A 27,122-nucleotide genomic window follows, 5' to 3' on the forward strand; every position below is an offset into this window, starting at 1 on the left:
AAAATTTCACAGATAGTAAAATCCACACAGGATTTTACTATCCACATAGTATTGTATACTTTGCTTTTTTCGCTTAGCATATCTCAAATATCTTCCATATCAACACGCCTATATCCTCTCCATTCTTTTTTTTTTTATGTTTATTTACTTATCTTTGAGAGAGAGAGCGCGAGCAAGGAAGGGGCAGAGAGAGAGGGAGACAGAGAATCCGAAGCAGGCTCAACGCACAAACCGCGTGGTCATGACCTGAGCCGAAGTCGGAAGCTTAACCAACTGAAGCTTCCAGGTGCCACTCCCCTCCGTTCTTTTTACTGGCTGTATGGTATCCCATATTAAAGCTGGGCCATAGTTTATTTAGCAAATCCCTATTGACGGACACATGCATTGTTACCAATGTCCTATTACAGGCTGGGCTTTTGTGAGCAACCTCATTCACACGCGAAATCACTGCCGCTCGGTTCAGTCCTCTCTCAGGACAACTGCCCCCTCTCACCGTGTACCTCACCAAAGCTCTCCCGTCCATCTCTGCTGCAAACGCAGGTATTCAATCTGTTTCCTTCTCCTTTGGAGGCTGCCACAGCATCACCCATGCTGGCTAAAGAGCGGCATGTAGTTCCCTAAGCTCTCTGTTTGGCTAGAACTCCTGATGACCAGCACCCAGGTCTTTTTGGTTTTGTTTTCTTCCACCACTCCAAGAGGCAAACAGAGGATAGCAATAAGAACAGATGTGGGGTTCTTATTCTGTGGAATGCCAAATTTCCAAAATTCCCCCATCCCATTTCTGATCCCCGAGTTAGGGAAAGTCATATCGATTCTTTTTTTCCATAGCATTCCTTCTTCCCCCGCAAAAGTGTCTTCTTATTTCAAGAGAGCACTTTGTGGCTCTGAGGACCCTACACGGGGTTCCCAATTCAACAGGTCTCTGTTCTGTCGGCTGTGGTCCCCGTCCCCCCAGTTATTTGCTTCAACCATAATTTTTTAGTATTAGGCAACATCTCTAGGCAGGCTACACCATTCTATGACTAATAAGCAGCCTGAAAATGTCCGAACTTTCAGTCCTAAAGCCAACTAATTCTGAGTGAGTCACACATAACCTCCTAGTACCTGTAACATAAGGCCAGCAGGATGTATTATTTCTCAGGGCTTGCAGAGATTGGGTAAAGGGGCCCCACACAAAGCGGGAGTGGATTTCATGGGAGAATTCAATCCCTAAGTGAGCTTCGGGTATGAGGGCCTCATGGGTCGGTACATCTGTGGACACCTGTTGTTTTGCCATTTGTTCTGCTGAGCTGTAGACACCCAGAATTCCCCAGGCTGATCCCTTGACTTTCACACCTGTCCACATCTGAATTTTTCATTTGTGATCTAAGCCAGCAGCACTCTAAAGGCCTCTAGAAAATCAGGCATGGCATTTCTAGGCTATGCTCTACAAAACAAAAACAAAGCATATTTTCCTGCTCCCAACTACCCAGGAAAGATTTGTTTCTGCTCTCGTCATAAGAACACAAAGTGAGAATTTTGTGCTTGAAAGAGTTCAGAAGGAGCACTTTATGGTAAAGACCATCTGAGTCCCTAACATGGGAAACCACGGATTCTGGGGGAATCTTGGAACGGATGGTTTGGGTTTACAATACATGGGGACCTCAGACTGAAGTCTGCTTCAAGGGTGAAGAGAAGAGGAAGAAGGTGGATTTGGTGAGTGGTTTGGAAAGGACTGGGGTGGAAGTGTGGTAGAGTGGCTAGCTAAGGTTTTTAAAATGCAAAGAATGTTCTCAGATTCATTTAATGTAATGCATTTTTCTAATGCCTACAGCTATTTCTGGCATGGGAGCTAAGTGTCTGGGATGGAGAAGCTGGGGAAAGAAGGGAGGAAGAATGGGTACCATTGACCAAGACTCACTGAGCGAGCCAGGACTAAGTGAACAGTGGGGTTACTCCTGAAATTTTAGTTAGGGATGTCCATGGGTCACCCAGGCTAGCACTCACTGCTCCTACACTAAGTGCATCCTCTTGCCCTAGGAATCTCTTTTTGAGGAATGGGCCTGTGTCTGGAAATCAGAGGAAGCCACAACTGGGCAGGTGATAGACTGGGGGAACTGACCCACTGTGGAGGATGTAATACCCCAAAGACCATGGACATGTGTTTCAACATTCTCAGCACTAATTCTGAAAAGAGCATTAAGACATACCGTGTGGATAGACAAGGTATTTGTGCAAATATACCAAGGGCCTACCATGAATAAATAAGGGTGATTAATAAAGCTAAACAAACAGATCATCTGAATTACCCTTTATTGAGCATCTATTATATGCTGTATACTGTTACAAGCACTTTATATATATTAACTGATTTAATACAAGCCAATGAGATAGGTACTATCATTATCCCTGCTTTACAAATGAGGAATCTGAGTCATGGAGAAGCTAAGCAAATTCCAAAGAATAGCAGAGCTGAGACTCAAACTCAGGCCACCTGGCTTCAGAGCCCATACTCCTAACCACTCTACTATTCTGCCTGTTGAGACAAACACACAGAGCCAGGGCCAAGTGAAGCTTTCAATCCCTAGAGCAGACATATATACAATAAATCATTTCTATGCAAGGTCGTAACTATTATGGTGGGGCCATAGTGTATATTTGGGTTGATGAAGGAGCAACAGGGTGTCTTAAGGGATGTCAGGTAAAATTTTAGTGGGAGGACAAGACAGCAGTACAAATGAGGTATGAAAAGCCCAGAAGCACGAGTGAGGCTGATGTGTTCAAAGAATGGCCAATACCATTGTTCTGAACGACTGGATGTAAGATGCACAGGGAGGAAAAATGTGATGGCCTCGCACGGGTGGAAAGGGACCAAATCGTGGAGTACCTGGTATGGCCTGCCAAAGGATTTAATTGTACATTTAAGGCTTTAAAATTTGTCCACTGTTGGGGGGGGGGGGGGTGGTGGCCTGGGTGGCTCAGTCCGTTAAGCGTCTGACTTCGGCTCAGGTCATGAACTCGAGGCTCCTGAGTTCCCGCCCTGCACTGGGCTCTGTGCTGGAACCTGGAGCCTGTTTCAGATTCTGTGTCTCCCTCTCCCTCTGCCAACCCCCACTTGCGCTCTGTCTCTCCCTCTCTCTCAAAAAACTAAACATTAAGAAACATTTTTTTAGATGTTTATTTTTTTGAGAGAGAGGGAGAGACAGAGCATGAGCAGGGGAGGGGCAGAGAGAGAGAGGGAGACACAGCATCCGAAGCGGGCTCCAGGCTCTGAGCTGTCAGCACAGAGTCTGATGCGGGGTTCGAACTCACAAACTGTGAGATCATGACCTGAGCCAAGGTTGGATGCTTAACCGACTGAGCCACCCAGGCACCCCTAAAAAAAATTTTTTTAATTGTCTGCTTGGGATTTGGCCGTTGTTGATGATGATGTTTTTGTTTTGTTCCCCTGTCAGTAATGAATTTGGAAGTGGCAATACTCAGATTTGCTTATTAGAAAATTGGCCCAGGCTGCAGTGGGAAGATGAATTGAAGAAGGATAAACTGAAGGCATAGAGACCAGTTTGGAAGCTGTTGCAAGAGACTTTGCAGGGGATAATTAGGATATGTATTGGGGTACAGCAAGAGAAATGGAAAGGATTTTTGTGTACACATAATATGTAGTTTTAAGTTCTAGAAACCAATAGGAAAAAATACAAATAGCTTAGAAATGAATGAAATATAGAAATAGGCAATTAACAACAACAAAAAACAATCCAAATAGCGCCCCCCCCAGCCAAATGTATGAAGAGGTAGTCAACATAATAATTAAGGGAATGCAAAATAAAACAACGAGAAACCATTTTCACCCTTCGGATTAGCAAAAATAAAAAAGGATGATGATATCAAATATTAGAGCAGACATAAGGAAAACAGAATTCTCATACATTGCTAGTGGGACCATAAATTAATTCAGCCATTTATGGAAAGCAATTTAGCAGCATACAATAAACTTGATAATGCAAATACCCTATGACCCAGCAATTTCCCTTCTGATTACATAACCCACAGAAATTCTTGCACATGGACACAATACGCATGTACAGAAATGTTCACGACAGTATCGCTTGTAATGGATAAAATGTGGCATACAAACTGCCTATAGAAATTAGATGTACAAGCACGCAAATCTTTTAAAAAACATATAGAAAATAATCCTATATATTCTTTATGACAAAATGTAGGTGTATGTAAAAAAAACCAAGGAACCAGAGGCACAGAGACCTTGTGGACTTGAAACCCACAATAGTGGGGGGGGGGAGGATTAAAATGGGGTGTTTGTTAATAAGGACTCAGCTACCTCTGTGATTTTTTTTTTTTAATTTTTAAATGTTTCTTTATTTTGGGAGAGAAAAAGTGAGAGTGGGAGTGAAGGAAGGGCAGACAGAGAGGGGGACAGAAGATCCAAAGCAGGCTCCATGCTGACAGCAGAGAGCCTGATGCGGGGCTCGAACTCACCAACCCAGAGAGTCCAATGTAGGGCTCCAATTCACAAATGGGGAGATCATGACCTGAGCCCAAGTCGGATGCTTAGCTGACTAAGCCACCCAGATGTCCCCGTGATATTTTATTATAAAAACAAAAAGACCACAAAAGAGGACAAGTAACTAGGCAAAATGTTAACAGTTTGTGAGTCTGGTGGTGAATATGTGTTTATGATATTTTTCTTTGTATTTTTCTCTATGTTCTACATTTCTAAAAGGACCCAAATATATGTTTCTGTGTGTGTACGTGCATGTATTTTTTTTTTTATGTGCATGTATTATTAAGAGAAAAGAAAGGATACAAGTGATAGTTAGGGTACAAAATCACTAAGACTTGGTGACTGATGACAGGTCAGGGCTAAGGATGAGAGAGACGAAGGGTTAGTAGGATTGCCAGGCTTCTGGCTTGGGCGACGGGGGAGGGGAGCTGATGACACCCTTCGCTAAGATAAGAAATACAGGGGGAGAGAGCATTAAATTTGGAAGTTGGGGAGGGGAGAAAAGGAGTTATGTTTAAGACACACAGAGTTGGAGAACCCAGCATCAAATGTTTGTACTACTGAGTCAGACAGAGCAGCAGGACCTAAAGCACATGCCTTTATTAGGGTCCGTGGTGGAATCCTTTGGGGTTCCCAGGCTACGGCCAGATTGGTCAATTCAAATTCAAAAGAGATGGGTTTTGGTAAGGTTCACGAGGGTCTTATTAAAGAGGCACACAAGGGGAAGGCCCTGGAAGGCAGGGGACACTGTTGATCACAGGGACTGTTGGGGAGTCATATAAGGAACTTACATTCACTTGTTACTTCGCAGGCTGTTCTCTAGGCATGTGCGTGGGAAGGTAAATGTCAGTTCAAGGCCCCTGCAGGCTTCTTGGCCTACAAAATGGATGCCGAGCTGGCAATATTACAAAGTTTAGCTGAACTCTTGACGCTCATCAACAATATAAACTGGTATGGAATAGTCTCTAAGATATATTAAGTGAAAAAATTAAGTTGCAAAACAGTGTATACTACTGTGTATACATAGACTATGTTATTGCTTATATAAACAAAAGGGGTTATTTGCATGTATACACCAATACTCTTGGAAGGATGCTGTGGTTTCCAAGTGACTTTCTACCTGCAGCACAGTATTCTACTGTATGGATGTGCCGTAATTTGTTTTGTCCCCGAATCTGGGCTGGTTAGTTCCCTTTCAGCCTTACACTACTGATAATGCTACAACAAATAACTTTATAGATCCACCTTTGTGAATGTAGAAGTATATTTCTAAAGAGACGTTAGAAGGGGAATTGCTGAATCAAAGAACATGTGCATTTTGTATTTTTGATAGTTACAGGCCATTGGTTCGTTTGTTATTTTTTATTTTTTAAGATTTTATTTTTAAGTAATCTCTACACTCAACACAGGGCTTGAACTCACAACCCTAAGATCAAGAGCCACATTCTTTACCAACTGAACCAGCCAGGTGCCCTGGCCACTGCTTCTTTTAAATGCCCATAAGTATTAGGGGCGCCTGGGTGACTCAGTCGGTTAAGCGTCCGACTTCGGCCCAGGTCACGATCTCACAGTTTGTGAGTTCAAGCCCCAAGTCAGGCTCTGCGCTGACAGCTTAGAGCCTGGAGCCTGCTTCAGATTCTGTATCTCCTCTCTCTGCCCCTCCCCGACTTGTGCGCTCTCTCTCTCTCTCTCTCAAATAAATAAATAAATAAATAAATAAATAAATGTAAAAAAAATTTTTTTAAAGGGGTGCCTGGGCGCCTCAGTGGGTTGAGTGTCCCACTTCGGCTCAGGTTATGATCTCACAATTCGTGAGTTCGAGCCCCGCATGGAGCTCTGTGCTGACAGCTCAGAGCCCGGAGCCTGCGTTGCATTGTGTGTGTGTGTGTGTGTGTGTGTGTGTGTTTCTGCTCCTTCCCTGCTCACATGCTGTGTCTCTCTCAAAAATACATACATATATACATACCCATAGGTATTGATCATAGGTAAAATGTGGCACTTTTTTTTTTATTAAAAAAATTTTTAATGTTTATTTATTTTTGAAAGAGAGACAGAACACGAGCAGAGGAGGGGCAGAGAGGGAAACACAGAATCCGGAGCAGCTCCAGGTTCTGAGCTGTCAGCACAGAGCCCGACACAGGGCTCCAACTCACAGGCCATGAGATCATGACCTGAGCCAAAGTCAGATGCTTAACAGACTGAGCCACCCAGGCACCACTGTGTGGCAATTTCTTTAAGTAAGAACCCCTGATTGAGAATCCTGCTAACTTCCTGTAACACCTCTCTGAGCACCAAAAGCTCTATTTTCTCCTCTCTTGGTTCCAGGAGACATTTGCTTTAAGAGAGCATTATCTCATAGGACTACAGAAACAAATATTAGGTTATATATTAAGACATCTACGGCAGCTCAGAGAGGAGGTTGCAGGCTTTTATTGTGGTCCTGTATCGTGTCTTACCTCACCATTGCCTGGTGCTTCTCTCTTTGATGCTGAGAGAAGAGGAAGAAATGCTAAGACCCAATAGGAGTTTGCCTCTGTCATCATATTGTCCTAAGAAGTATTTTCTGATCCCAGTTCTCTACAAAAGTCAGGAGAATGGACCTGATTCATATATGCATTTACCTCGCCCCTGTAGGCATAAGTGTGAGACCCCTCTTTGTACCTGTTGAAGCCAGAAATCTGGAATTTTGTGTGAAATCTCTTGATTTTTAAATGCTGTCCTACATCTTTAACAAACTCTTTGGGAGCTAAGGGAAGCACATCTTCAGGAAGCCTGGCACAGAAGATTCAGTATTTTGGTGTTGTGGAAGCTTACAGCTTCAGGATAGTGTTGGTGGGGAATGACTGAAGGGAAAGTCAGAGACAGATAGAAGAAAGACCTGATGGGTCATGGTGTTTGGAATTCCAGGAAGAGCACTGCAAAGGTGTGAGATCACATGTATTCTCCCTACCAGACCCTCTCCAGTTCCGGGTGGTGGCGTTTTATGTGAGGGGCAGGTTGCACAGGGGATCTCTCCGCCTCGTTTGCAACATTCTTCCTTCTCCCATTTCTCATCCACGGTCCCTAGATTACTGAGCATAAGGCAGGACCTGAGAGGGCCACCTCAATCACTCCTTCCCATCTTGAATCAATTACAGCCCAGGAAGGGTAAAGGCAAGCTCCTTTGGAGAGACAGTCCGCCTCCCTCTACAAGGCTCCCCACTCCTGGAGGGAATGGCCTTGAAAGGATATAAGGAGAGCCTGAGTTATGTCTCCCTACCCTCCCCAACCACAGGAGTGACCAAAGGAAGCCCATCTTTTCTCTTCCAAGCAGCCTCTGCTGTTCAATGCCACCAATACACAGAAGTGGGAAATATGAACACTGATAACAGCAAGGACTTTCAAACATTTCCACCACTGACCATAGGAGGGGCCACAGAAATACCTTTTATATCACTACCATATAAAAAAGTTTTGCAAAATAACACATAACCATAAACTATGTGCAGTTCACGGGTATCCTCTATTCTATTCTCCAACCTTTTTTTCAGTATGGTCTGTGACCCATTGTATCAATTTCACAACCCTCTAATGGTTGCTAACCAAGTCTGAAAAACACCTGGTTACAGCCCAGAGTCCCTAAAACTAGTATTTCCCAAAGAGTCTCTTGTATCTCACGTGTCTGAATAATATCTATGCCTACCACCACTAGTAAACAAGGTGACCTGAGGAGAAACGTGGAGACATATTTGTTTCTACTTATTATTTATTTATTAGTTTTTACAGTTTGCTTCCATTTGGAAAGTTATCACTTCCCAGGTGATACTGATTTTTAACTTACGGAATGATTTTAAGTTTTCTTCCGAAGTAAATGTGTTTAAGAGCGATTTAAGTGAAAACGTTAAGTAAATATTAGTATAGGACATATTCAGGCATGTCAAAAATCACAACTATGTTACTTGCGTTCTAAAGTGTAGGTAATATTACCTTGCAACATTCCAAGATGAAATAACAAGAAACGTACTTCCCCCAACAGCAGATCTGCTTTTGCAGAGTGTTACTCGCTATTCCCAGGAAATTTAGATTACATGACAGTACGTTATATTACTTTTGGCATTTCCCTAGCAGCCCCTTAAAACCAGGCCGGTGCTTTTTCCAACCACTTGGGCAGTTTTGAGTTCGGCATCCATTTGCAAAGTGAGCTGTGTGGATCTTGAGAAGCTGGAGCTCGCTTTTCCTTCTTCAGATCATCACGTGCTCTTTCTTTCTCTGTCAGGCGTTCAAGTTAATTACTTCCTGTTTTTCTGGGTCTGCTCCTTATCCCCCTTCCCAGGTCCCTCTACCCTCCCCGCCACACATCCAGTCTTGGCCAAACGGCAGTCAGCTCTGCCCCAGAGCTATCTTTGTCTCTCTGCCTGTCCTAGAGAACCCTCCGACAAGAGCCTCGGAGTTTACCAGAGGGTAATAATCTCAGAGCAAAAGTATGTCCTCACCGTAGAACGAGAAGTTACTTTTCCTTTAGTTGTCTTCTTTTTAGTAACGTTCTTGGTCACTTACTGACCTTTTGTTCTTTGAGTCCCTGCCTGCTAAGGTACCGTGTGAGTCAATCTGCCCACGCTGTTGTCTCTTTTGTGACTGCTTAGAATCTCTGGCATCGGCTATGTTATCACTCCTCTCAGGATTCCCACGTAGGGCCTGATGCTCCCAGCAAACTTGATCTGTTGTTCATGTAACACTGTTTCTCCTGCTGCCCCATCCGTTCCCATCAAGGCCAGAGTCTGGGCTCCTCATAATGGTCTTTAACAGTTCAGGATGCCAGGCTGAGCTGAGCTGCACCCCACAGAAGCTTCGGGCATAGTAGCCACTCCATTCCTGCAGTCTTTCCTTCCTCATGCCCGTCCTCATTCCCAGAAATCTTCGGTCTAGCCTTTTATGGCTGTCTGGCCTTAATTTCTCCAAATTCTTTAGACAATCCTGGCTGAAGTTTTATCTGAGGTCTCGAATTCAGTCTTGTCTAGTTTATTCATCATTCTCTCCCCTAGCCCCATCCCAGTTCTACTCTCCTCTTGTCTCCTCACATGCAAACACCTGAGGTCTTTAACGTCTTTCACCTAGTGTACAGCTGCTGAATATCTATTTCTGGCCCACTACAAATTAAAAAGCCCTACATGAACCGTGTGTGTGTGTGTGTGTGTGTGCGCACGTGTGTGCGCGCGCATACGTGCATGTGGCATATGTATATGTATACGTATACGTATATACGTTCAGTGTGGGAGAAGGGGTATAAACACAAAATAGACTGCCCAACGCTGTTTGGGGGGGAAAAGTGCCCGAGAGGCTCCCAACAGTTCTAGTTAGTATGTTAAGCATATTTCACTCTGTGACCAAATCTGTATCATTTTCAAACACAGCTTCAAGAAAGAAGAGCCTTGATGCTTATTGAGGATTTAGATCACTACTTCCCTGTTAAGAAGAGATTTTTTAAATTGTGTTTTCATTATGACTCCATCTCCATTTATTGATCAAGGGATTTCTTGCCTCACTTAACTCCATAATCTGTTGCTCAGATTAAGAAAATGTGAAAACTATTGTTTGGGAGCATGACTACAGACTTTAAAGTGACACCTTGGAGGCTAGATGATTCAAATACTATAATCCAAGAAAAGCAACTGATTGATCATGTAGAATGTTGTTTTTTATGCATCGCTCTTTTTAATGGACCGAGCATGCAGTGAAACGAATTGGATTAAGTGTTTTGTAGATGGGCCGTTACAGAAGCAAGAATTTACCAGTGTAGAAACATCCAACTGAAAGCACCAATACAAGAGATAGGAAATAATACATGTAAAAAGCCCTAAATAAACAAAACATATAAATCATTATTCATTCAACACATTTCAAGCATCTAGTACATTATTATATAAAGACCTGTCTAAATTCTTTTTTTTTTTTTTTAATGTTTTTATTTATTTTTGAGACAGAGAGAGACAGCGCATGAGCAGGGGAGGGGCAGAGAGAGAGAGAGAGACACAGAATCTGAAGCAGGCTTCAGGCTCTGAGCTGTCAGCACAGAGCCCGATGCGGGGCTCGAACTCACACACCGCGAGATCATGACCTGAGCCAAAGTCGGATGCTCAACCGACTGAGCCACCCAGGTGCCCCAAGACCTGTCTAAATTCTTGAACAGGCCTGCCAGTTAAAGCTTGGGCATCCTGGAGATTGATATTTTGGTTAAGACTTATTGCATAAAGCTATAAAACTATGTTTTATAACTATTAATATATTAAATATGACAGTATCTGACCTGTCCCTGGAAAATTTTATAGTCAAGTGTAAGAGTATGTCTGAAGAGCAAAGGAAAGGGAACACTAATTTGCTTAGTACCTATTACCTGAGAGATTCTGAACTGTGACGTTCACACTGCTTATCTCTTTTATAGTTTACAATTTCCCAGAAAATTGTAGATTTTTCATCTTATAGATGAGTAGAATACTCCTTTTACAGATGTGGAAACTGAGGCTCAGAAATACTCTGACCAGTCTGTTTGTAAGGAAAACCCTAACAGCCTCCAAAGCACAAGCTCCTTACGGAGGAGGACCGGAGACTGCTGGCAGCTTTCACTAATCTACGCTGTCCACACTTAACATGGGTAATTGAAAGCTGACCCTATGTTCCTTTCAAAAAATCTCCAAGGAATCTGGCTGTAGAGACTTCATGGATAACTCGTTTCAACAGCTGAGAAACAAAATGCTTCTGTGGAATAAACACGGCCTTTATTTCGCTGGGGTTGTTTTTCTTTCTTTCTGAAAAAAAGGAGAAAAAGCATCCACCATAGCCCTTAACAAGAACTCTCACAGACTGGACAAGTCTTCAAATTGGGCTGTGCAGATTAACCAAGGAAATGGTGACAGCACTTGGGCACTCTGACCTAACATGTGAAAGAGACGATGTAACGAACAGCTGGGGATTTCTGCGGCACAACTGAAAGACACAGGAAGGCCAACTGTTGACCATCCTCACTGAGGGCAGCTGCCGGGCTCAGGTTTGCTTCTGCAAACCTCGTCCCTCGCCCTCGACCAGCTGCCTGCCGCAGCGCCTGCAGCGGCCCGCGCCAACCCGCCCCCGCGTGCCTGCCAAGGCCGACGCGGCCCGGATGCGACGGTGCCCTCCCCACCAACCGCGCACGTGACGGGGGGGGGGGGGGCAGTTTTCTTACCCCTCCCCCTCCTCGAAACCCCGCCTTCTCCTGAGAGGCTGCGGCTTTCCATTGCGCCACTACCGGAGTGACGGCCGTGCCAGCCAGTCAGAATGCGACCCTTCCAGTAAGGCCCGCCCCCTGTCGGTCCTGAGGTTCCTTCCCGCTCACACAGGAGTCACTTCCGAAGAGAGAGAACCGCCATGAAGAGAGAAGGGGGTGCCGCCCAACTCTGCTCCGACAGCCTCCCCGAGTCCCAGCAGCAAGACGGCAACCACGCACCCAACTTCTCCAGCCACAGCTCATGCCGCCGTTGCCAGCGGCGCCGACATGACAAGGCGCTGCATGCCCGCTAGGCCAGGTTTCCCCTCATCCCCAGCCCCGGGGTCGTCGCCCCCGCGCTGCCATCTGAGACCCGGTAGTACCGCCCCTGCTGCAGCGGGAAAGAGAACAAAGAGTCCTGGGGACAGGTACCGTGCAGAGGGCTGGAGAAGGGGCCGGGTCGCGGGGGCAAGGGTATGAGGGAGGACTGCGGACGCCCGCTCTTTCAGTTCCCGCCATCCTCCGCGAGCTTCGGGCCTCGGCGTTTTGCGGCCTGGCAAACCCCTGCCCCGCCTCCGCGCGGGGCCTTCTGGGACTTCGAGTTTCCTTTTCTGTAGTTGGGATGCCGGTCTCCGTTCAGTGACCATAGCCAGGATGGCTACGGAGAGCCCGCCTTAGGTAGAACGTGATTTTTGTCCTTTACGATGGTGGACCCGGGGCCCTAACTGCTTAGTGCATATTTAGGTGGGTTATTCTGTACGTTGTCAGTTCTGATCGTAGTAGCTTAACAGTATAAATCTTTTCTAAATCGTGGGTGAAATTATGTACGATGGACGAGGGAAACCCTTCCACGAATTACTTTATAGCCCAGTATACACGATCATTCATACTTAAAAGGAACGTGCCGATCGGGAATGTGATGTTTTTTCCTTCAGTAACTACGCTTCTCCAAGAGGCTAGGTACCTTGTGAAGATTTTGTGGGAGCTATGTAATGAGATGGGGAATTTTATCAAATGACATCCTCTGACAATAAAATATGTTTAAATTCTCTACGCACTTGGTACTGTCTTTTTTATTTTAAGTTTTAAAAAGCTTGTGACTTAAATTTAACAGTAATTTTATCTTCTAATATTGTGCTACAGGTCTACAATCCCTTATCTCAATTATGAAAGCCGGAGTGCTATGAAAATCAAAAGTTGTCAGTAAGTTTGGCACCACATCTTACTTGGCCGCCAAACCTGACTAGAACTAATGGAAAGCTGTATATGGTCATTATCTCATTAAGTGTATTTATATGCCGGAGACATATTGATGCGTTCGCTTTGGGGGTGCAGTGTCACACCCGGTGGGGACTTTACATAATGCATCTAAGTTACCCCCTTTCTAAAATCCAGTAAATTAAAAATTCAAAAATACATTTGACCCCAAAAGTTTCAGATAAGGGCTTGTGAGCTGTTATAATTTTTTAAAGCTAGTTATAAATAACTAATGGGTATTTCTGTGCATATGAAATTAGGCAACTGTTCCTACTTGAAAGTTACATTCATGATTATTTTACAGATTTCTTGTACGTTTTACCCAAAACCATTTTTCTCTTTGGTGTATTAATCAAAAAGGAGCCTGGGATCTCATATTTTGGGAAGAGATAGAACGTTATTTAGTAATTAACATAAAGGCATATTTAGTATAGTCTTGAATTAGCTGCCGCTTAATCCTTTCCTGTCTCTTTCCTCCCCCAGTAACTGAGAACATCCTCTCCTTTCCTCCTTTGCAGAACCTCTAGCATTTCTAACTGTATTCTCCATTGGAGTTAATTTGGCTGGTATAATTTATTATATGCAAACAGATGCATAAATTCTTCCTTAGTCTGTCACTCCTATTCATTTCATAACCAGTTAGCCTTTCTACCAACATCTATCTCACAAACGTGGATTCTCAGTAAACCATTATAGATGGATGTGGCTCCTTTAATGTGACCTGTAAAGTGTCCAAGGGACTTGGATTGTTCAAGTTTTCTCTGAGTATTCCCACCTCATAGTGGATTAATGTTTAGGGAAACTGGTCATATACTGCTTCTCTTTCAGTAAAATGAATACATTTTAGCAGGATTTTGGCAGGAAGTTAACTTTTTGCTCTACATGTGACGTTCCTTTTTGTGCCGCTGACAAATAACTCTAGAAATATAAATCGGAGTACAAATTCCGGTAATACGATTCACTCTCTTTTACTGTAAAGTGCAGAAATCCTTAAAACAATTCGGTTTTTGTAATTGTTAACTTTCTTCCTTTTCTCTGTTTCGTGTTTTCTCCAGGCAGTGTGTTATTTTTGTAAATACCTTAAGAATTCCTAGATAAAAAATAAGATTTGAAACACTGTTTAGTCCTGAAGACTCATTCTAATTTTTGCTGTTACTTTAGATTAACATCTTACTGTAGTACATAAAGAGGATAGTATAAGCTTGGTACTTAATCCTTTTTGTCTTTGGGCCAGCATGCCCTTCAATTCAGCTGCCTCCCCAGATGGGCCAAATCACCGATATTGCCATTCTACCATTTACTCTTGTTTTGAGTCTGTTTAGGTTTTAGTCTGTTTTTATAATCTCCATTATTCGTTTGGAAAACATCTATTGAGCATTATTTTGTACCAGACACCGGAGATACCAAGCAATAGGATCAGATCCCCTCAAAATCATTTATTCTACCACGTAGCAGTAAGCTTGTCAGTCCTAGGAAGGACACTACCAATTCCATACTGGATCCATACTCCAATCTTATTTTGGTACTATAGATTATATAAACCTCAGTTGTGCTTTTATAAATTTACTCCTACAGGAAATGCAAACTATATTTTCAGTTTATTATAATCAGCTTAGCAAAGCATTCCTGCCATTGTCAGAACTTGATTAAACCAGGTAGTGAAATCAAATCTATATCCTGTAAACCAACTAGTATTCTCCCCTTAATCTGAATTATTGAGGTTTTAATATTTACTTATGTGATACCATATTAGTTATGCTTTTATTTTCAGGAAGCAGTCAATTATAGATTTCTTCAAACCAGCTTCAAAACAAGGTATGTATGCTATTAATGCATTTTTTGCAGGATCTTTTGAGGAGGGAGATAGATTGAATTTTTAAATTTCTCTAACAGCTCTTATTTGATTAAACCTAATGTTCAAATTGAAAATATGAAGATGCAGTGTTTTTTACAAAGATAAGCCAGTTCTAAGCATCGTGAAGAAACTTTTTGCTGTTATGCTTACATTTAAAATATTCCAGTCAATAATGTTCATAATGCATACTATTTTGGTCCTCTAATAACATTTTATAAACGGAGCCACAGTGAGCTTACAAGATGTAGCAAAAGGGAGCTTTATGAAAGTAAGGTTATTAAATAATAAGCCATGTCTTAATCCCCACCCCCCCATAAAATGTGTATCATCATCTAAATATTGATTTGAAAGTTTTTGTTATAGTTTAGTATTTTAAATATTAACTTAAATAAATATACAAAATGTAATAGATTGTGTTACTTTTAATAACATGCAATTTGTGTTTTAATTGGCCGTTTAGACAGACATATGTTGGATTCTCCACAAAAATCAGACATCAAATATGGAGGAAGTGGATTCTCCATCACTGGGACAGAACAGTTTGAAAGGAAACTATCCTCACCAAAAAAATCCAAACCCAAAAGGATGCCATCAGAAAAGAGCACTATTTTAGAGGCTTTCATGAAAGGTGTTAAAGAGCACCATAAAGATCGTGGTATACATGAGTCACGTCGACCTTGTGTGTCAATAGCCACCAAATATCCAAAGGCAGTTACAAAAGTCTATGTTCCTCCATATTGCTTGTCAAAGGAGATGAAGACACTGAAGAAAAAACATCGATCTCCAGAGAGAAGGAAGTCACTGTTCATTCATGAAAATAGCAGGGAGAAGAATGATAGAGATCGAGACAAGACCAGTGCAGATTCCAAAAAGCAGGCCACAGTGACAGAAGCTGACATCTTCAAGAACAGCTCTAGAAGTCTTAGCAGCAGGAGCAGCCTGTCCAGGCACCACCCAGGAGAAAGTCCTTTGGGGGCTAAGTTCCAGTTGTCATTAGCTTCTTACTGCAGAGAAAGAGAACTAAAGAAGTTGAGGAGGGAGCAAATGGAGCAGAGAATCAACTCAGAAAATTCCTTCTCAAAAGCAAGCAATCTTTCCTTAAAATCCTCTAGTATAGAAAGAAAATGTAAACCAAGGCAGGAACAAAGTAAACAGAATGATGTCACACCTGGAAAGAGTAATCTTTCAAACCTGGTATGTGTAGTAATTACTGAATTAGCTTGGTTGCTGCTTTATTATATTTAGAACACTAAATCTAAAAGCATTTCATATATTTAATATTTTTTAACATTACATTGGTAGCTTTTGTTCAGGAAATACTGATACACGGCTTGTTTAAAAGCTAATTACATTAGGTTTCCTCCCAACTGTCCGTAGGACTCAGTAAAGCGGTATTTCTTGCCTTTAATTTTTTCAGACTGGGAACAAAAAATCTTTCTTAATCAAGGAAGTAAGCATTCTTTTTTTAGGCAAGTATAGTCATTTTTAAGTGAGGCTGTGCTGAAAGGAAATATTTGAGGAATAGAAAATCTAAAATAGTAGGAAATGGTTTAGAACAGAGGTTCTCAAAATGTGGTCCCCGGACTAATATCAGCATCACCTGGGAATTTAGAAATGCAAATTCTCAGGCTTAACCCTAGACTCAATCAGAAATTGGAGCTAAGAGTCCAGCAGTCTGCAGTTACCAAGACTTCTGGGTGCTTCTGATGTACTTTAAAGTTTTGAGAATCACTGATTTAGATTATATAGAAGTCCTAAGGAATATAGATTCCTTAGAAGTCCTAAGTTGTCTTAGACAACTTAGATGATAACACTTAGAAAGCTATCCAGATATATCTTAACTTCATCGTATTCCCTTGAAAATAGACCAACTTTAGATTAGCATAAAAGGTGACCCTCTCCCTTAGAAAGATAAATACCTCTGTTTCATAGAGCCTCTCTATGTACAGATGGAATAAAGGAAGATCAGATACCAAGAAAAGGCAGTGTTGGTAAGATGCTATGAGATTTTAAAACCAGATAGACCAAAAGTAAACCAAACTATGACACTTTAAGAGTGAATGGAGATTGTTGCCTTATATATTGCTTGAAAATGTATTTGTAAACTCCAGGGTTTGTTTGCAAGGAGTTTGGGGTCTTTACCAGGGAGATTTGCTAACAATCAGTGGAGGTTTGTAACATTTGCTCCATCCTGAGATTTCAGTGTTTGGTGGTGCATCAGCACTTGAAGTATTGAAGAGTAAGTTGTATCTGTGTAATTGGCAAGTATTAGGCTTACTGTTTCTCTATCAAAATAATGGTATAGTGCTCTAATATTAATCTTGAATTAATATAAATCCCTAAATTTGTATTTTGAAAACTGGCTTTATTTTTTATGGCATTTTTACCTTTTTATGATATAAAGGCCCTTCGTTTTTGTAAAACTTTAAGAGTTTAAAATATTTTACTATAAAAGTTTGAGTTTACCTCCAAATGAAGTGCTTGCTTTATTTGGTCTAGAAATCTGTGTTTAGATGTTAGGAAGAAAAGTTCATATTCTTTACTGGCCCCAGTTCCTAATTAATTTTTTCTCATTTTGCTAAAAGGAAAATGGACATTTCTCAAGGAAAAGAGCCTCTTCTGATTCATGGGAACCTGCTTCAGGTAGAATCAAAATTAATTTATTAATTTTTAAATAAAATTGTACGTCAGTGGCACTTTTTAAAAACAAATTTGTTTAAATGCACAGTTGGCTTCCTAGAGGTGAATTGAATGTCTCAGGTTAGTTAAGAGTTTGGTAAAATTACAGTGGAAAGGAATAGTCCTTGAATTTAGTTTGTGTAGCCCATGGTTTGTCTTGACTTTTTTGCCTTTTTTAAGAGTTCCTAGCAACATGTTTCTCATTTTGGTATTCAGTGTTCTGCTGAATCTTGCCTACATTAAGCAGCATAATCTTACATTATTGGAATTATGGACTGTCTGAGGTCTTGGTATTATAGATGCTTTGTATAAAGTTGAAACTGCTATCATGATCCAAAACAGTGTTATCCTAATATTTCAAATACTAAGATACCTTTTTAATATCAAATTTCAAGGACACCTATATGATAACTGGTTTGTACTTCTAGTATCTGTTGGCTGAGCAAATAACATAACTAACAAACAGCTAGTGTTAATTCAGTAATTCCTAAAATATCTTTATCTTTTTTTAAACTAGAAAATAGAACAGTATAAAATTCAAACACTTGCAGAAATTTATAACAGAAAATGAAAGGCCCTTAGAAATAACAACCATTAATAGTTTAGTGTATCAGATTTTTTTCTGCCATGATTACAAACTTTGAAAAATGGATTTTACAGATTTCTACACTCAGTAAGATACAGTGGACATAATAGCCAAGGTTTATTGAGCACTTACTGTGTGCCATGCCCTCTTCTATGTGCTTTTAATTTGTTTGATCTTCACATCTTTTTAAGATACTTTTAGAAATGAAAAAACAGGTACAGAGAGACAGTTGTGACTCCTTGTTCTTCAGGTTTCATGTAAAACTCTTAGTTTTTTTTTTTTAAGCTTATTTATTTTGAGAGAGAGCACAAGCAGGGGAGCAGCAGAGAGAGGGAGAGAGAGAATCCCAAGCAGGCTCCAGGCTGTCAGCGAAGAGCCCAATACAGGGCCCGATCTCACAACCATGAGATCATGATCTGAGCTGAAATCAAGAGTCAGATGCTTAACTGATGGAGCCACCCAGGTGCCCCTCATGTAAAATTCTGTTTTTTATATATTCTAGAGGTACATTGCATTTTGACCAGGTGATCTCAGGTGTTAAAATCCGAAACCATAGTTTACCATCATAGAAGGAGCTTCTAGAATACAGGAATAAATTTGAAGTTTTATGTGGTTTTTAAAGTTTTTATTTAATTTTTTAAAAATTTTTTTATGTTTATTCATTTTTGAAAGAGAGAGAGAGCACAAGCAGGTGTGGGGCGGAGAGAGAGGGGGGACACAGAATCTGAAGCAGGCTCCAGGCTCTGAGCTGTCAGCGCAGAGCCCAACGCGGGGCTCGAACTCACGAACTGAGAGATCATGACCTGAGCCGAAGTCGGACGCTCAACCGACTGAGCCACCCAGACGCCCCTATTTTTTATTTCATTTTTACATTATTGTTGGTTTTAGTTTCAAATTTCATTGAATTTTGACATTATGAAGTACAAGAACAATAATTTCTTAGCAATGAGATTATTCCTGTACTCAGCGGTATTACACATTTGTAATAAATGATCACTTTGCACTGAGGTGAGCAGAAGAAGAAAATATTTTTAGGTTTGCTCTGCCAACATAAGGGGCTGCTGGTGGTGGTGTTGCCACCAAGCTCTTCAGCTTTTTTTCTCTCTGATGATGACTAAGATAAAAATTCTCTTCAGTTCATGGGTTGCAAATTTCATCAGTGTTGCCTGCAGTGGTTTCATTTATACAAACCCACATACTGAAGTTTTTGAACAGTGCTTGAAAAAGATGTTTTCTGCATATTGTCACAGGCAGATTTAAGATGGTTGCCTTCACTTATATTTTTATTTCTAATATCTTTGCATGTTTCATAATCATTAATTATGGTTTTATACTTTTTAAAAATTTATGTTATTTTTTTAAGTTTATTTCTTTATTTTTGAAAGAGGGAGGGAGAGAGAGAATCCCAGGCCGGCTCCGCACTGTCAGCGTGGAATCCAGTGCAGGGCTCAAACTCATGAACCATGAGATCATGACCTGAGCCAAAGTTGGATGCTTCACCAACTGAGCCACCCTGGTGCCCCTTATGGTATTGCATTCTTAATAAATACACATTTATACTGCATTTGACCATCAACAGAATATAAAGGACATAAAGGGCTTTTTCACTCTAGATAACGTGAAGAATGCTACTGCTATTATACTTCTCAGTTGTGAGGGTGATATATATAATTACACCTTTATTAATCACACACAAGTTAAAAGATGTCAGAAATGTTGCTAAAGGCATTTAGCCCTGGGGTCTTGCAGAGTCCTGTCCTTGTGCTGCATTCTGAGGTCCAACTTATTCTAACATCCCTTGCTTATTCTATAATTTATTAGTGACCTATCTTCTATTAATGAACATTTGGGTTTTTACCTTTTTTGTATTTACAAACTCAATCCCTGTCTATTTTATATATATATTAACAGATATTTGAAATGTGCTTAAACGGTCTACAATTTGTACAAGCAGTGCAAAAAGAATCATGCAGGTAACCCACTGCCCTAGAGAACTTGCAGAAGGGGAGCCTACCTACGGTACCAGTTCAACGTCCTCTAATTCTAGGTGTCAGAAGCTCTTAATAAGCTGCTTTTTCCTAAACTTTGCCCAAAAACAGTTTCTCTCTCCTCCTGGTCAGGTCTTCAATTCTTGAGCAAAGCAGGAATTTCTCCTCATTTCTAGCTGTATATAAATTGATTTCTCTAGGAGAATGGAACTGAATTCATACTGGCGGTTCTGTAGGTATCTTTTTTGTAACCTCAAAGTTGAAATATTATCAGTGTAAATCCACCCCAGATCTTCTTTTTCTTGGTTATGTGATTTCTAATCCTGTACTCTAAGGGACTCCTGTTCTTTTTTATATGACAGTTAACCCAGTAAACTGAGTGGGCATAGGATGGTTTTTTCAGGTAATAGGAAATATCTGGAGAAAAATGGAGATAGCAGCATTTGTTTATTAATTGATTTTTCATGTTTATAAATTGAATTTTTCAGATTATGTATTAAATTACCCAAATAATTGCTTTTAACTCTTGAATTATTTTATTTTCTTAAACTGTTGATTTGAGGACATCTACCCATATGCAGAGAGAAACTTGATTTGGGGAATACTGATTATGTAAATAGTAATATTTAATGAATAATGGGTTTTAATTAATGATACTTTATTTATTTATTTATTTATTTATTTGGGGGTGGGGGCAACAGCAAAGGTTAGAATCCCGAGCAGGCTCCGCACTGTCAGTGCAGGGCCCGACACAGGGCTCAATCCTATGAACCTATACATCACACTTTTAAATACAATGAGAAATTTTTTAAACTTGGTTAACTCAAATAGATATGCTTTACTAAAGGTCTTCTGGGTGGAGCTCCTAAATCTAGGTGGCTTAAAACAACAGAAATTTATTTTCTCATGGTCCTAGAAGGTAGAAATCCAAAATTAAGATTATTAGCAAGGCCGTGCTCTAACCAGTCTAGGAGAGAATCCTTCCTTGCCTTTTCTAGCTTCTGGTGTTTGCCTACAATTCTTGGCATTCCTTGACTTGTAGATGCAGCACTCCTATCACATGGCATCTTTTCCCTGTGTGTTTTCACATCATCTTCCCTCTTCAAGTGTGTCTCCATGTCCAAATTTCGCCTTTTGAAGGAACCCAAAGAGAAAGGTACTTGGGTTCAACTAAAACGCCTCCCTGCTCCGCCCAGAGAAGCACGTCTTTGTGAGAACCGATGGAAAGGAGCTTGAGGTGCTGCAATCCATTCCCTATGAATTCATGGCATGAAATGTAAAAAAAAAAAGATTGCAAATTTCCCCTTTATCTAAGGACACCAGTTATGACTGCATTAGGACCCACCCAAATGACCTCATTTTAACTTGATTACCCCTGTAAAGATCCTGTTTCGAGTTAAAGTCAGAGATTCTGGGAGTCATTTTCCAGAATTCATCCACAACTCATAACTCAGCTGAAGACTAGAAGGATGCACAGGAAAAATGAAACACTGGCGAGAGAAACTTGGGTGGATTTATTTTAATTGAGAAATTAAAATTTGTCTGCTTTCAACTAGTGATTGTATACATGTTTTAAGGTACTATAAATTTAGATGTAGAAGTATTTCATTTCTGGAAGCAGAGAGTCCTTGGTCTAAGAAAGAATATCTGAACTTTGAGGGAAAGTGCCTTTCCAATCCTTTCCATGATACAGATAAGCAATTTTTGTGTTTGGGGAGCAGCACCTTAAATTTTGTTTGGGTGATAAACTTTTAATAGCTTTGGAATGAAAATGAGCATTGTCATTAGCTTTAAATTTCTTAAGACACCAGTATTTATTATTAATGAAATAAATGGTAGTATGAACTCTTTTTCCTTATCCTACATATGTTAAATGATCTCAGCCTAAACTTTTAGAATTTAAGCTTTTTGTTGGAGTGTTCTAAACACTCACTGAATAAACTTTACTAAGATAGGAAAATATACTTTTCACTAATCTGGCAAAAATTAAATTTTAGCAGGGTCTAAGCAGAATAAATTCCCTGACAAAAGAAAAAGGAACTCTGTGGACTCAGATCTGAAAAGCACAAGAGAATCTATAATGCCAAAAGTAAAAGAGTCCTTCCTTGAGAAGCGTCCTGACGGATCACATCAGAGAGAGAAATTTATAAAACATATTGCACTGAAGACACCTGGGGATGTATTGCGCTTGGAAGATATATCCAAGGAACCCAGTGAAGAAGTTGATCGCTCCTCTGGAGGCTTGACACCTTCAAATTCTGGCCACCATTCTTCCAGGAATAGTGACCAAATCCGTGTGGCAAGTACCAAAGAGACTAAGATGCAGAAACCCCACTTATCTTTACCTCAGGAAAAGTCTGCCGATAAAAAAGCTAGCAGCCTTCAGAAAAATAAACCTGCTAGCTCTGTGGCATCAAAGGAGACAAAACTTCTACCTTTACTTTCCCATGTTCCAAGTGCTGGTTCCTCTCGGGTACCATTAAATGCTAAAAATTGCACTCTTCCAGTTCCTAAAAAAGAAAAAGAGCGTTCCTCATCTAAAGAATGTTCTGGGCATTCTACAGAGTCCTCCAAACACAAGGAACACAAAGCAAAGACTGATAAAGCTGATTCTAATGTATCTTCAGGGAAAATTTCTGGGGGATCTTTGCATTCAGAATATGGCACTCCTACAAAGTCTCCCCCAGCCGCTTTGGAAGTTGTGCCATGTATCCCAAGCCCTACAGCACCTTCAGATAAAGCCCCTTCAGATAAAGAGAGTTCAGGAAATTCCAATGCAGGTAGCAGTGCACTGAAAAGAAAACTAAGGGGTGATTTTGATAGTGATGAAGAAAGTTTAGGTTACAACCTAGACAGTGATGAGGAAGAGGAAACACTAAAATCACTGGAAGAAATAATGGCTTTGAACTTCAATCAGACTCCCACAACTACAGGAAAGCCTCCTGCTCTTTCCAAGGGGCTTAGATCTCAGTCATCAGACTATACAGTAAGTAGTTCTGTGACATTTATCTTTACTTGAAGAGGGAAAGATTGATTAGTAGAGAGATAAATGGTTAGAATTTATTTTAAAATTTAGTATTTGTTGTGATTCATAATTGGACTGAAACTGGTATAGTTCTTGTTTGGTTGTAATGGGTTTCCCATATCTTTAGTTTTATTACTGTAAATCAGTGGTCTCCAAACTTTTTAGATCATACACACTTCTATTAGTAAAAAAAAATTTTTAAGCATGTACTCCAATATATATGTATACGTATAGATTATATACATGTACCACTATACTACTGTGTACTTGCTAAAATATATACAAAAACAGAATTTAAAAGGAAGAAGAGAAAAGTATTTTCCTTTAGAAGTTATGTAGAAGTTACTATAGACTAAGTTCTACTGGAGTTTCTATAGAAGTTCCATATAAATAGAAGTTCTATTATTTTCTTCCTGCACCCCAATGGATCACCTTGCACACCCCCTGCTTTGGAGACCACTGCTGTAAATGAAGGTAGAGTGTAGAAATGTTGTTAATTGTGGTGTGCAATTTTATTTATAAAGTGCTTCATTCTATCTTGGGGATAAGCTGCATTAAATTCTAGTATGTCTGTAAAATTTGGTGGGGAAGGTGTTAATGTTCCATGGTAACACCTAAAAATTGGTAGTTTGATTCCACTAAAATAAAATTTAAAAATAAAGACAGGGTAGCCATGGAGCCCTTGGGTGTTTACAGTCAGTTCCTAAGGCTGGCAGGGTTTTGTAAGTAGTGCCTTTCCTAATAAGTGGTAAAATCAAATTGCCTGCAGTACAAAATAATAGATTTAAAGCATGATGGTGAAAATTCTCTAAGAAAGGTATCCTCCTGGCCTAGGTTATTAAAAGAGAAAATATTCTTTAGTACTCTGAATAGCTTAAAACATCCCAGTTCTTCTAAGATATGTTATGAAGTATCCTTAAATTTTCTTCTGTTTTAGGAACATGTTCATAGTGGAACATATACAAATACTTTAGAACGTCTAGTGAAAGAGATGGAAGACACTCAAAGGTTAGTTAGCATCGTGACTACCTTGCTAAATTTAACGTTCTCCTTATTTGCGTGGCTGGCTTTCAGTTTACCTTAAAAAATCATGAGAAATTCGCATTTTGCGCTAGTACTATTACCGCAGTTTTGCAGTCAATTGTGTTAGAAATAAAGTATTCTTGTTCACAGGCTGGGTGAAAAGCTCAGGTTTTTGTGGTTTACTGCATTCAGTAATAATACAAATTCCTTTCCACTTACCACAACTAGAATCTAACTAGTAGCTGAAATTCTTGATCAAAAGTATGGGGAGGAATTTTTTGTGCATTTTTTTTTATTGTGATAAAGTACAGATAACTTCAGTTACCATTCTAATCATTTTTAAATGAGCAGTTCAGTGGCATTAAGTACATTCACATTGTTGTGCGACTATCACCACCATCCACCTCCGGAACTTTTTTTTTCATCTTCCCTAATGGAAATTCCATACCCATTAAATAATAACTCCCCATCTTCCTCTTCTCCCAGCCCTTGGCAACTACCATTCTGCTCTCTGTCTGTATGAAACTAACTACTCTGGGTACCTCGTATAAATGAGATCATACAGTATTTGTCCATTTATACTGGCTTATTTTGCTTCGCATAGAGTCTTCAGGGTTTATCTGTGTTGAAGCATGTATCAATTTCCTTCCTTTTTAAGGTTGAATAATATTCTGTTGTATGTATATACCACATTTTATTTATCCATTCATCCTTTGATGGACCCTTGAATTGCTTCAATTTTTTGGCTGTTGGACGTGTTGCTGCTGTGAACATGATGTAGAAATATCTCTTCAAGTCCCTACTCAATTCTTTTGTGTATATACCCAAAAGTAGAATTGCTGGATCATACAGTGATTCTATACATAATTTTTTGATGAATTGCCATACTGTTTTCCCCAGTGGCTGCACCATTTTACATTCCCACCAGCAGTGCCCAAGGGTTCCAGTTTTTCTACATCCTCACCGAGACTTGATATTTTTTGGTTTTTTGGTAATAGCCATCCGAATGAGAATGAAGTGGTTCCTCATTATAGTTTTGATTTTCACTTTCCTAATAACTAATGATGTTGAGACTCTTTTCATGTCCTTATCAGCCATTTGTATAGCTTCTTTGGAGAAATGTTTATTCTGATCCGTTGCTCATTTTTTAATTGAGTGGTTTGGGGGTTTTTTGTTTGCATGGGTAGAACTTTTTAAAATATTCCTATGTTCACCTAGTCCAAATTTTGAAACCAGCATGGCCAGACATGGTATTTCCACATCAAGTTGCTCTTAAGGAAGAAGTGTAGAATTACGTGTCTCTCTCTCTCTCTCTCTGTCACTGTACCTCTCTCCCTCTCTCACACACACACATACACACACAGAAACCAAAAAGTTGAGGATCATAATGGCCCTAATAAAATTTGCGTCACTAGTTGCAAACTGATTTTGCTAATGAGGGGAAAAATATATTCCTTATTTAAGAAATATCCTCAAAACTACCCCAGAGAATTTCACTAAAAGCTCAGCTGACTTGAAGTGGGTATAGATGTGTCCCAAACTTGATAAACAAGTTAGCTAACCATAGGAATTACAATTAGTAGGTCAGAAGTGTTCCCTTTTCTACATTTAGTTAGAGAAATTATCTCTATTATAAAATTCTTTTAAACATTTCATGAATTCATGTGATTTGTGATGTCAGATCTGAAGTGGTTTATTTAAATTGAACGTTGTACAGACCAGAGGCAAAGATGCTAGTTTGATGTGATGATTGATTCTTTCCTGTATTGATAGAGCATTATATTTACTGCTCATTTACTCTTGTCTTATACTCATCTACTGTGGGACGGGAGCTGGGAGTAAGGACCTTGATTAAAATAGCTTATTCCTGGCAAGCAGTATAAGCCAGGACTGCAGAGCTAGATTCTCTGGCTTTGAATCCCAGCTCCTTGCATTGTGAGCTTGAGCAAATTAGCTTTCCTAAAGTCTGTTTCCTCATGTATAAAATGGGTAATAATAAACTACTACATGGGGTTGTTGTGAGGGTGCAAAGAATTAATACATAAAGTCCTTAGTACATGCCTGTCACGTAGTTAAGTGCTCAGTGTTAGCTATTGTGATGCTAGTGAAGATGACAGTGATGCTGCTAGAAAGCCTGATTAACATGGTCAGGTTGTGTTTTATCTTTTGGTGCTGCTTTTAGGCATAAACTAAAGTTATTTTTAGGGTAAACCATTGACTGTAACATTCTTTCAATTCTCAGGCTAGATGAACTGCAGAAGCAACTACAGGAAGACATAAGGCAGGGCCGAGGTATTAAATCCCCCATCAGAATTGGAGATCAAGACAGTACAGATGATGAGGATGGCCTCTTAGAAGAGCACAGGTATAGCATTTTTCATAATGTATACTCTATTTAAAGCTTACATGTTTTTAATTTTGTGTGAAATAAATGGACCTTTGATGGGTTATTTACTTAGTAATCTGTGGTGGTTTTCTAATCCATCCATGATGAGTTTGAAGGGTAGATGTTAAGGCCAAGTTGCATTTTTGTCTTTTCTCCTGGTTATGGTTTCTTTTCACACAGACCCATTTACTGGTTTTGGACTAACTACTAGCGAAAAGTGGGAGGAACAAAACACATGTTCTCATGCTAGTCTTCTTATCTGGTATTAACATTGTTCCTAAGAAAAGTTTTCTTTGTACCCAGCCTTTAAATACAAAACCATATACAGTGTAACTGTCTGGTATTCAATAATTTTTTTTTTATTCCAGGGAATTTCTAAAGAAATTTTCAGTTACAATTGATGCTATTCCTGATCATCACCCAGGTGAAGAAATATTTAATTTCCTCAATTCCGGAAAAATTTTCAATCAGTATACCTTGGATTTAAGAGACTCTGGCTTTATAGGACAGAGCGCTGTAGAAAAGCTTATTCTTAAGTAAGTAGAAAAATAGAAAAACATTTTACTTTTTCCCATATAAAAATTTTCCTTAAAGGAGTTCTAACTG

General features: G+C 40.0%; 1 protein-coding gene across 5 annotated transcripts in view; it reads left to right on the forward strand.

Annotated features, from left to right (window-relative positions):
• Positions 1-11,776: 11,776 nt before the first annotated feature.
• SLF2 (SMC5-SMC6 complex localization factor 2) overlaps positions 11,777-27,122 on the forward strand; it is a 48,289-nt gene continuing 32,943 nt past the window's right edge. For 2 of the 5 annotated variants that reach the window (XR_002082604.2, XM_019459171.2), the window contains exons 1-8: positions 11,777-12,145; positions 14,746-14,789; positions 15,290-16,023; positions 17,415-17,472; positions 22,080-23,068; positions 24,045-24,115; positions 26,373-26,495; positions 26,885-27,052. Coding sequence is in view for 4 of the 5 variants with exons in the window: in XM_019459171.2 (XP_019314716.1) it covers positions 12,006-12,145; positions 14,746-14,789; positions 15,290-16,023; positions 17,415-17,472; positions 22,080-23,068; positions 24,045-24,115; positions 26,373-26,495; positions 26,885-27,052 (2,327 nt within the window). In the remaining variant the exon portion in view is untranslated. Of the gene's footprint in view, positions 12,146-14,745; positions 14,790-15,289; positions 16,024-17,414; positions 17,473-22,079; positions 23,069-23,127; positions 23,582-24,044; positions 24,116-26,372; positions 26,496-26,884; positions 27,053-27,122 lie in introns of those variants that run through there. The other 3 variants (XM_019459172.2, XM_019459173.2, XM_019459174.2) reach the window with 3 other exon arrangements.

This window comes from Panthera pardus, unplaced genomic scaffold (assembly GCF_024362965.1).
Source record: "Panthera pardus isolate Hobbes unplaced genomic scaffold, ASM2436296v1 HiC_scaffold_22, whole genome shotgun sequence".
Lineage (NCBI taxonomy): Eukaryota > Metazoa > Chordata > Mammalia > Carnivora > Felidae > Panthera > Panthera pardus.